This window comes from Notolepis coatsorum (genome assembly GCF_963971535.1).
Source record: "Notolepis coatsorum genome assembly, chromosome: 16".
Lineage (NCBI taxonomy): Eukaryota > Metazoa > Chordata > Actinopteri > Aulopiformes > Paralepididae > Notolepis > Notolepis coatsorum.
In genome coordinates, this window is record NC_140180.1 from 90,328,219 (window position 1) to 90,340,390 (window position 12,172).

At 42.8% G+C, this 12,172-nt stretch overlaps 1 protein-coding gene across 1 annotated transcript; it reads left to right on the top strand.

Moving 5' to 3' along the window:
* Positions 1-303: 303 nt before the first annotated feature.
* Positions 304-8,376, top strand: tmem216 (transmembrane protein 216). Its single transcript, XM_084332568.1, has 6 exons — positions 304-319; positions 515-528; positions 5,217-5,310; positions 5,588-5,680; positions 6,387-6,588; positions 7,662-8,376. Exons 1-6 carry the CDS (start codon positions 310-312, stop codon positions 7,675-7,677), a joined length of 429 nt encoding a protein of 142 aa, XP_084188694.1. The 5' UTR covers positions 304-309; the 3' UTR covers positions 7,678-8,376.
* Positions 8,377-12,172: the final 3,796 nt, after the last annotated feature.

The window sequence follows — 12,172 nt, forward strand, 5'->3', positions numbered from 1 at the left end:
GGCATTACTGCAATCCCCTTGCTTTAAAGGCACTTTAAGTAAAAAGTGGAACTACTCACCCCACTCTCCCCTACTGTCTGTATGTTGTGTGTGTGTCATATTATGTTATGATGAATTGAAAATGGGGGACCCTGATGTAAACAAGACGAAAGTATTTCTCTGGTCTGCAATTGTAGTGAGCTGTACTGTACTGTACCCATTCTGCAATCTGTTAATAAAGTTTTCAATCAATCAATCAATCAAAACAAAAAATCGCACCCATTACAAATGTGTCGTCACTTCCCCATGCTGTTTCCATGGCAATCAAACATGGCGCCTGGTAAGTAGTTAGCTTAACCTAAGATTTCGTGCAAGTATTGCAAAACTGTCCCTTTAATGGACTGCTATATTCAATACACGACACATGTAACATTATCCACCGTGTTCCAGAAACCTTTTTAAAATGTCATTCACCTGCTAAAAGCAACGTTAAAGGTAGCGTTGCCTTATTGCTCTTTCCATTGTGTTATTACAGGGAGGCAACCAATCGTATCCTTTCACAAAAGACTGAACGGGGGGATACCACACAACGTTTGATGATGCATGCGCACAAACCACTGCAATGTTTATCTATCATATCTCTGATGGAGCCCTGATACAGGACCCTTGGAGAATCTAGCCGCTAACAGCTCCTCGTGCAACTTGATTTAATTATTCAGCGACGTGATTGATTGATTGAAAACTTTATTAACATAATTTATTACAGAATGGGTACAAATACAGTAGGCTACGGCTCAATACACACAATTGTTAAGGGGATTTTCAGACCATAAAAAGCCTTCCGTCTTGTTTACATCAGGGTCCCCCGTTTTCAATTAATCAAGACATTTGTGACATACAGATATAGTACTGTTTCATCTTCCCCCTCAAATATAATGATCACTTACTAAACCCGCATGCTATAACCCCTTTATTGGAGATCCTGGACTTGTTAGAGGTCAGAATGAGATCAATGGTAGTTTGTGTTGAATCACACACTCTAGTCTTGTGAGTTGGGTGATTAGCTGGCTGACACTGTGCAGATCACAAAACCTACTGAAGGACTTGGAAACGGGTGCTTCTTTACGTTGCGTATCCGTGTTCCAGTCCCCAATAAGAATCTTCAACCCCAGCTTGTACCTCACTGTTACTCATTTTACTCTGTATTGTATATTGTATATTATGTATATTGACTTTACTTTTGACTTCTAAATAAAAATAATAATTTTTTATTTTTTACTTACTTTATTTTTACTGTATGTAGCACACTCTCAGGGGCAGTGGCGGTTGGAATGCCCCACGGGCCCTGAGGCAAGATTGACAGCTCGGGCCCCCCCCCCCCCGATATTTATTGTATTATTAAAAAAAAAAAAAAAAAAATCCAACATGAAACAAAACATATCACAATACAATAATAATACGTCAAATGTATATACTCTCTTTTCTGGACTCTTTTCGTATCACAAACAGTACTGTATTTGCAAATCTGGTATGTCATGTATAGATGTAGCACTACTGTCTATCTGTATGTCATTATGTTATAATGAATTGAAAATGGGGGACCCTGATGTAAACAAGACGAAAGTGTTTCTCTGGTCTGCATCCCCTTAACAATTGTATGTATTGAGCTGTACTGTATTGTACCCATTCTGCAATCTGTTAAATAAAGTTTTCATTCATTCACCATGACATGTTTAGGTATTTGGCCAGATCCAGCTTGTCTGTGATGAGAGTGTTTTCTGTCTTTATGATTGACTATCATCATTAGATATTTCAGTTTCGTTATTACAGTAGCTGGCTAACAGTACGTTAGTTGACTAATACCAGAGTCAGAATTGGGTAATATGCCGACTACTGGCAGTGATGCGACCTATGTTACCACATAACTTTTGTCATCTCTGGTACTATGCAGTGCACTATGCAAAACGGCAAAGAGATAGGTAACGTTCGTTAAGTGCCAAATTACCATCATCATGATACACCCTCACATAATTCACAAAGTGTTCACGTGCGCCACCCATGTGGTAACCAGAAATACCATAGATTGTGGCTAGGTGGTAACGTATATGTTTTCTATGATCACTATGAATTGAAAATGGGGGACCCTGATGTAAACAAGACAAACGTCTTTCTCTGGTCTGCATCCCCTTAACGAGCCGTACTGTATTGTACCCATTCTGCAATCTGTTAAATAAAGTTTTCATTCATTCATTCATTCATTCACATTACGTTAGTTAGCATCCAAGCTAGCGTGATAACGTTAGTAATAGTAGTACTAGTTAGCTTACCTGCAATAATGTTGTCATCGTCCTGGACAGATAAGACTTGTTAAATCATAATATATCCACACTTTGTGCTGGTCCTCGGTTAGCCCCTTTCGTGACTTTCGGTTTGCAAGCCTGTGGCTTTTGTGACCGGAGTCACTTGCCCACCCGCCCCGATCACCCAGTAGAGAAACGACCAAGCGTCGTCAAGGGGCTCGCGGTGTGTCAAGAATACATCAGATCTGAATTTCAAAGATACCCAGCGTACAATATGGGTCCAACACAGCTCCACGATGGGGTCTGGAAGCTCGCAGTTGCCAATAAACAGTTTAAAACATTGTTACTCGACGAGTGGTATTTACAGACCGAACGTCCATCTCCGCCGTTGGTGTCACAGCGCATGCGCACCATGCCGCGTTCACGTTACTGGGAAGAAGCGGAAGAACCAGAGGACATCTCGTTGCTACAACTAGGAAGCCTTCACGCATTGACTCGATCAAAACGCCCACATCCATACTTCCGCAATTCGTGACGCGAAGTGGGAGATATCGGGGTCTATAAAAAATCCCATATGTCCTAGTAGGAATTACAACTAGGAGGCTGACGTGAATGGTTTTTCCCAGTCGGAAGCTGTTTCTTCCGATTCTTCCCACGTAACGTGAACGTGACACCTCCGCGCTGCTTGTGAGATTTACGTGGCTACGTCACAGCCAAGGAAAGGGAGCGCTGGATTTGTGCAAAACGCCCTGTTCCTAAACCACACGCTATCAGTCGTACTCGTACCACAGTACTGGCAAAACGGGAGGAGCCTAGAATCAAAACAAACGCACCAGTCCCAGTTGCCGTTACCACCAGTTGTGTTCGATCCAGTCCCACACGCGAACGGCAACTCCATTCAGTCCCGGGCCTGGGCCCGGGGCCGGAGGGGGGACCGGGGCCCGGGCCCCCCCTCCCGCCAGACGGTGGGCGGGCCCTAAGGCAGCTGCCTCCCCTGCCGCGCCTATAGCTCCGCCCCTGCTCAGGGGCTCATACAGAAACAAGCATTTCATCATAAAGTATTCTGTATTTTGTTGTGAAAAATAATAAACAAACTTGAAACTTGAGCTAAACACCCATCAATTGTGTCATAAAAGCCACTTTGTTCTGGCGGTCTGTAGATGGTGCCGTTTGTGCCGTAGATCTTTCCTGTGACAAAATGGTATCCAATGTAATAAAAAAAGTCAACCAACGAACTAGATTCTTGTACCGGATCTCCTCTCTGGTAAACAAGAATACCCTGAAGACTCTGGCAGGAGCACTCATTCAAGGGTACTACGACTATGCATGCACCTCTTGGTACCAAAGCACCTCAAAGGCGCTTAAAACAAAATTACAAACATCACAAAACAAACTGGTCAGACTACTACTTGACCTGAACCCCAGAACCCACCTCACCCCTGCCCACTTTGACAACCTAGGATGGCTTAGAGTAGACGACAGAGTACAGCAACTTGCAATGGGCCTGGTCTACAAGATACACTATACGACTAAGGTACCCATGTACATGTCAAAATACTTCCCAAAGGTCAGTGAATACCACAACCACTACACCAGAGGAAGCTCAACAAATCATGTTAAACCCAGATTCGGCTCAAACAAGGAACTAAACACGTTTCGCAATTATGCCATCAATGTGGAACGCCCTACCCAAAGCTGTAAAGGAATACCGGAGTCTCAAGGCGAGCACAGAAAGACTCAGAAGAAGCTTCTATCCCCAGGCCATCAGGTTGCTAAACGAACAATGAATGAACACTACACAACAACAACCACCAAACGCACATAGCACACACATCCACACGCACACACTCACTTTAAACAAACACACTGTAGCACCCACTCCACACACTTTATAGCACACACCCACTTTAAACAAACGCACTGTAGCACCCACTCCCCACACTTTATATTTATTGATGAAGGATTGCACTACAACTCGTACACCTTACTGTAAATTGTACCTAAATTGTACCTCATCCCATTTCTGCTTTGCACTAGATAGTACTGTACATTAGTACACTGCATAGTATTGTATATTATATGGTAACTCAGAACATTGTACATATGTCTATACCGAACACTGTGACCTCATTTTCTTCTTCTAAATTACATGCTATACTATGTTATTTGATACTATCTTGTCTAGCACAGTCTCTGGAGCGTAACAGTAAGAAGCATTTTGTATGAAAGTATTCTCTACTTCTGTATGACAACTATTAAAGAAACTTGAACTTGAAACTTGAATGTGAATCCCTACCCACATTCAAAACCGCTCTTAAAGAGCACCTACGGGAGGCTGCAATTCGAAACTGGCCACCGTAAATGCCCAAAACCCCCACCACCTCCTAATAGACAGTCTCCTCCCCACCGCATGTATATATTCCCTCCCCGCCGTATGTATATTTCTCTCCCACCCACCCACCCCCTCCTAATGTACAGTCCCCTCCCCATCATAATGTATATACTCTGTCAGGATCTAGGGGTAACTACTGTATATTTGAATACCGTTTATGTCACAAATGTATCAGTACTAAATACCTATATGTCCCTATGTCATAAATGTCTATATGAATTGAAAATGGACCCTGATGGAAACAAGACAAACGTCTTTCTCAGGTCTGCATCCCCTTAACAATTGTGTCTATTGAGCCGTACTGTATTGTACCCATTCTGCAATCTGTTAAATAAAGTTTTCATTCATTCATTCATTCATTCATTCATTCATTCATTCATAGATAGTGCTGTTTTCCATTGGCTAGTACAAAGCTAACCAATACACACTCTTTCATGCACACACACACGCACGCACGCACGCACACACACACACACACACACACACACACACACACACAACGTTGATACTTATGGCTCTTCTTTCCTTGACTCTTACCCCCTCAGCTGTCCTCCACGTCACTCCAGATTCTTCTTTACCTAAATTGCTGGTACTTTGCTGCCTACTTTGTAGCTGAGCTTCTCATGTTCGTATATAAAGGTGTGTACGTTTTCTCATGTTCATATATAAAGGTCTGTAAGGTTCTCATGCTCATAAACAAAGGTCTGTAAGGTTATCGTGTTCTCGTATTAGTACTCTATCATGTGGGTATTAGTACTCTTCTCACGTGGGTATTAGTATTTTATCATGTGGGTATTAGTACTCTATCATGTGGGTATTAGTACTCTATCATGTGGGTATTAGTACTTGTCTCATGTGGGTATTAGTACTCTTATCGTGTGTGTGTGTGTGTGTGTGTGTGTGTGTGTGTGTGTAGGGGTCTTGCTCCCCTACCCTCCAGACAGCCTGGTTCTGGACGTGGTTCTGCTCCTCCTCCACCTCGGCCTGGAGACCCTCAGGATCTTCTATGGTGAGCGTTGGCGACTGACTGCTGTACTGTAGTTTGCCTATGGAGATATGTCATGTTCCTTCTTGCAGGATCCAGCATGTGGCCTTATTTGTATGTTTTGGAATTAAATACTGGCCCAGACACTACACGCACACAACATGTTGTTGTTGTTGTTGTTGTTGTTTTAAAGCTGGCACTATGTTATAGTTGTAATTGTTTCCATTTCCCTCGATAAGGCCTCTTCGTTCTTTAGTATTTCTCTAGCATCCAAAAAAGTTACCGGTACATTACTGCCCCCAACTGGACTTTTGAGTGTTTTGCAACAATCACATGTACCACCAATTTTCAGTCACTGAAGAATCAGCTTATCAGAAACATACAGGCCTTGTTTCAGTTTTGATCCTGACCCATTGAAAAACACTATTCAGACCCATTGAAAAACACTATCCTGACCCATTGAAAAACACCATCCTGACCCATTGAAAAACACCATCCTGACCCATTGAAAAACACCATCCTGACCAATTGAAAAACATTATCCTGACCCATTGCAAAACATTGTTCTGACCCATTGCAAAACATTGTTCTGAGTTTGACCCATTGAAAAACACTATTCTGATTTCTGACACTGTCCTATTTGTCTTGCAATGCTGCTGTGACGCCCTAACTTCCCTGGAGGGATTAATAAAGTAGGCTACCTACCTATCTTTCCCCTAACTCCCCTTAGGTTGGAAGGGGAACCTGTGTGAGCGCTCTCCGGCTATGAGTGTGTCTGTGCTGGTTCTGCTGCCCTGTACAGCACTGGCCGTTTACTACCTGCTGCTGCAGACCTTCGTGCTGCGCTTGGAGTTCATCCTCAGCGCCGTCCTGCTCTGCTTCTACAGCCTGGAGTTCCTCCTGGGCCTCGTGTCAATATCGGCTTTCTCCAGGTTAACCCTTTCACTACCACACGACAAAGTGTTAACCCTTTCACTGCCACACGACAGAAGGTTAACCCTTTCACTACCACACTACCACCTTATGCAGTGTGGTAGTGAAAGGGTTAACCAGCCGTCGCGTCCTTCATGCAATCACAGATGACCTGACGTGCTTCAGAAGGCATTTTGAGAGGCTCACGGATGGTGCCGGGTTATTTAACCAGGCTGTCTCATTGAGATCAAGATCTCTTTTTCAAGAGAGAGCTGTATACGTATCCTGTATAATAGACATATACAACTACATTGGACAAACAAGTGCAGTTCAGACATAGATCACCGTAGATTAAAGAAAACAATTACAATCAACATTTAAAATGTCAGACCTTTAAATCTTCTAACGGAATTAAATGTTCTAATTTCAAGGTTTTCTTCAGTTCATTCCATTAGCCTGGTACTGTATAGTGAATCAATGAAATTATGTAGATGAAAAAAATAGCAATCCTTATATATATATATTTAAAAATCTACATGTCATTGAGCTGTAATTAAAAGGATGCAGTGTCCTCTGAGGGATGACATCACGGGAGGAGATGTTCAAACTCGTGAACTTCATTTTCAAACTCAATTAAAGGAAGGTGTGCAAAACCGTAGTAACTAGCACACTTTAGTGTTAGAGGATCGTGTGATTGGTTAAAGGTGATGTGACGGCGGAGAGAGGTTCAGTGTTCTCAGTTGAACTTCCATTTGAACTCTCATTACACACACACACACACACACACACAACACACACACACACACACACACACACACACACACACACACACACACACACACACACACACACACAACTGAATAGACATGATTGTCACTCAAACGTGTTCTCAGTCAAGAGACTGCTGTGTGACAGACAGGTCATTCCCTGACAACTGAAAATGAAACGACATTTAAGTTTCAGCAGCAACTCCTCTCTGGGGCAGAGCAGTAGTCTTCTCTGATGTCTGTTTTCATGCTGCATCTCTAAATGTTCAAATTCACACTAATGCTGATTTTACTATGTGTTGTCTTGTATTCTGTATTGTTTGTAGATCGAAAGTGTACTGAAGCAAAGACGTGTTCTCCGACATTGTTTCACACCGAGCAGCAAAGACGTGTTCTCCAACATTGTTCCACACCGAGCAGCAAAGACGTGTTCTCCAACATTGTTCTATAAGCAGCAAAGACATGTTCTCCAACATTGTTCCACACCGAGCAGCAAAGACATGTTCTCCAACATTGTTCCACACCGAGCAGCAAAGACATGTTCTCCAACATTGTTCCACACCGAGCAGCAAAGACGTGTTCTCCAACATTGTTCTATAAGCAGCAAAGACATGTTCTCCAACATTGTTCCACACCGAGCAGCAAAGACATGTTCTCCAACATTGTTCCACACCGAGCAGCAAAGACATGTTCTCCAACATTGTTCCACACCGAGCAGCAAAGACGTGTTCTCCGACATTGTTTCACACCGAGCAGCAAAGACGTGTTCTCCAACATTGTTCCACACCGAGCAGCAAAGACGTGTTCTCCAACATTGTTCCACACCGAGCAGCAAAGACATGTTCTCCAACATTGTTCCACACCGAGCAGCAAGGATGGATTCCCTCTGGAGCTCAACCAGGATGCCATTCCTCTTTTTATGATTATAGTGTGTTTTTTAAGATACTTGTAAATAACTGTGTATTTTTGTAAAAAGGAAACAAACATTTTTTTACTTCATATGGCAGACTAACAATATTGCCAGGATATTAATAAAGTAAGATTGATCCAATTGTGTTTTAGGGTATTATTCTAATCGTGCACAATTTTGTTGTACTTATTGCATTCATAAAACAATGAAGAGACATGTCATGAATATGAACTGGCTCCATGCTAATAATATCACATTTCAATACACAAGAAGAGCATTTACTTTAGTCTTCAATTATAGGCATAGAAGTAATTGTTCTGCTTGAAAAAAAGGTATTTTCAATGCATTGCAGGCATTGATTGGTTGAATTTGTCCGTATTTCCTGTATAGGATGAGGAATGAAGCAGCATATTTGACCATGTTGCTGCCTACAGCAGGTAAGGTAACACTCATCAAAGAGAAGCCGCCTATTCTCGGTCCTCGCTCCACAATGATGGAACAAACTTCCCACCAGTTAGGACAGCAGAAACCCGATCAATCTTTCGCCGTCGACTAAAAACACACTCCTTCAATCAATATCTGAAATGGAAAGAAAATACTAACATTCTTACTGTCTTATACTATCATGCACTCTTCCTACTGTACTAATATGTCTACTACTATGCACTCATCACTGCAGCACCCAAGTTTCAGCACTGTTTGATGAACATTGTTACTCAGTTGTAAGTCGTACCCTTTCTGCTGACTTGTCGCTAAATGACTAAATGTGAATGTGATGTAAATGCAAATCTCCAGTCTCCACCAGCCAGCCAATTGACTCAAGACATAAGAAAGACAATTTCAACCCATCTGTCATGAGGTGAGAAGTGTTTATTTGACCAGATCTGGGAAGCACTTTGTTACAGACCACAGTGTACAACAAAAGCTTGACTCACAATGAGGGTACAGACGTTTTATAGAAAAGGAACACATGACGGGGATCCCATCAGGGAGAGAGAATAATTAGTCACATCCTGTCAAAAATGTGCTGACGAGTGATGTCACATAAATTGAATAGTAAAACATAATAGCTGTAAACTCTCTGATTGGTTCTCCCGTGTCTGTCCCGCCCCTTTTCTAAAAAAAAAAAAAGTTTGCGAAGACGCTCTCTGATTGGCTAGCCCGCGTACAGCGAAGACCCTCTCTGATTGGTTTAGCTCCGAAGGGTCTCTTCCAGGGGCGGATTTAGGATTGTAGGAGATCCGGGGCTTAGCCCAGATAGGTGCTTAGCCCAGATAGGTGATAGGGATTTTTTTTTACTTCGACACCACAACCTTTAACTTATACCACCACCTTAAAGCGGACAAAAGGCACTAGAGAACACTTAAATGCACACCCTTTAATTAATGAAGCAAACTATAATAATATATAATAATAATACACTGTGTTTGTATAGCACCTTTCATATAAGAATTGCAGCTCAAAGTGCTTCACAGCAGTACAAAAAGACAGGCATAAAATGAGCACAACATTGGCAGATCAAGAGCAATGCATAAAGTGCAGACATAAAGCATAAAATAGATAGCAGTAAAATAGACAAAGTCAAGGTAAGACATAGAACATTAAATCACATCGTTTTTCATATTAGGATCTAAGATCTAGGGTTAACTCGCCAAACGTTGAGCGCCAGGACCCCCGAAAACCAGAGTATAGTCGGGTTTTCATCGTTGTTTCTTTTATTCGATATTTCCATTCATAAAGACATGCCGGCAGCCTGTGTTATCACTGGGGATGGGTCTGAGATCTCAAAAGTGCAATACCGCCGCCTAACACCTTGCGGCCGCTATTGCACTCCATTTGAAACGATGTAGCTTGGTGTCTGTCATTTTGGAAATGACACCAGACCACCCTGAAACTACACTCATATTCACGACGGTATAAAACGGAAATGTATGGATGGAAAAATTATCTGTTTTTTGCATCTTGACCGGAAGAAACTCAATGACAATCAACTATATTATTAGATCCATAGCTATAATATATAATATAGCTTTAGGCCTGCAAACACAGCCACGTATCCCCATGTTAAAAGGCGCTGGCCTTTCAACAGTAACAGTAAACAGCGCCATCTGGCGCTGAAAGTGTTAATATGCATCTTTGTTTACGGTTTGATTATCACTGATACAAAGTAAAATAGTGCAGTGCAATAAAATAGTTAGTAAAATAGAATAAAATAATGCAATAGTGCATTGCAATAAAATAGTTATCATCGTATTTTTTCGGGAGGCCGGTAAGGAGTGCATTACAGTTGTTGAGATAAGAGACTCTGTATGGGATTGTTAGTAACTGTCCAACTATACATATGACTGTTTACACTAGTAACTGTTTACCTGTGTAGACAAATTGTCTCCATCAGTGATTGCCTTGGTGCATATATATCTGTCCCCACTGGAGGGCGCTCTGGGCGTAGCCACTCAGGTATTCTACCTTAGTGCGACTATAAAAGAGGTGGTGCCCGCCCCTATCGTTCTCTCCTCCAACGTCTCTCAAAGAGAGAGGAGTGTTGTACAACTACTGCTTATGTGTGAATAAAAGAAGCCACGCCAGTTCAGGCACAAGATAGAAACCATGCCTCTTGACCACATTATTGCCGCCTTGAAGTGAGTTCTGTTAACAGGTTATGGGTCCAGATAAAGCCGGGTGAAATAGTGGAGGTACTGTATCAAGCTTAGCTGAAGTAATAGGCTAGGATAGCGCCGGGAGCACCGCGTGGCTAGTCGCTAGGCCGACCAGAGTAAAAAGCTAAGCATACCATTAACGAAGAGGATAGAAAACCAAAGTCTTTTACAGACGTGTGTACAGGGGCAGTGTTTGTTTACTTTATCAAAGAAAAGAGTGACATACTCCAGGCCACGGAAAAATTCCTGGCAGACGTAGCTCCTTATGGTACAGTAAAATGTTTGAGGTCCGACCACGAAACCGAGTTCACAAACAGAGAGTTCCAATCACTGTTGGGAAAGTATAAGATAAGACACGAGACGTCACGTCCTATATCCCACACACCAGAGCGGGGTGGCAGAGAGGGAATGGCACACCCTTTCCGAAATGGCTATATGTAAGCTAGCAGATAGTAACTTACCAAAGAGCCTGTGGCATTATGCGGTACAAGAAGTTGCTTACACCAGAAACAGGTGCTTTAATAAGCACTCGGGCACCACTCCATATACAGCGCTGACAGGAAAGAAGTGTAATCTAGCCAGAATGCACCGATTTGGATCAGTGTGTTATGTGTACCTGCAGGACAAGGGAAAACCCAAGTCCAAGGATGTTAAAGGATTTTTCGTAGGACACGACAGAGGAAGTCCTGCTCTCCTATAGTTTATCATCCCGGTAAAGGGATATTGCTGAAACACATGCTAGTCAAGTTTGTCACAAAGGCAACCTGTGAGGGCGAGAGACAGACAGAGGAGCCAGAGCTGGACTCCAGAACAAGGTGTGTAGAAATAGAAACACAACACCCCAGTGTACTCAGTACAGTTGCGCAGACAGACAGTCAACAACCCCCAGAGGGCGATGACGAGAAGCACCTGAGGGTGACGTCAAGCGCCTCAAGCAGTGGGAGGTATTCCACAAGGGAACACAGACCCCCAGAACGTCTGACAGGCTATGCCCGGGAAGGGAGTGACGAAGAGGACAATACACCTATCCCCGTTGAGCAGTACTACAGGGTAGTCAGTGGGGTAGACCCGACCTCTAAAGAGGCCACAATATTCCCCGAAGAGGGCATGCATACAGTGGGAGGGAAAATGGATGTATCCAACCAAGTTACCAGAGGGCAGGCAGTCAGTGGGAGGGAGATGGGGGTATCCAATCCAGGAAGGTATTGAAGACCACGGTAAATACAAAGTATGGTTCATAGAAATTGATTGAATGCTGAAGAATTGAGCC

Bases quoted from the DNA above. Each gene is read 5' to 3' on its own strand.
- tmem216 (XM_084332568.1), top strand. The intron at 5,311-5,587 runs GTGTGTACGTTT...GTGTGTGTGTAG, and splicing joins TCTCATGTTCGTATATAAAG to GGGTCTTGCTCCCCTACCCT. The intron at 5,681-6,386 runs GTGAGCGTTGGC...AACTCCCCTTAG, and splicing joins GACCCTCAGGATCTTCTATG to GTTGGAAGGGGAACCTGTGT.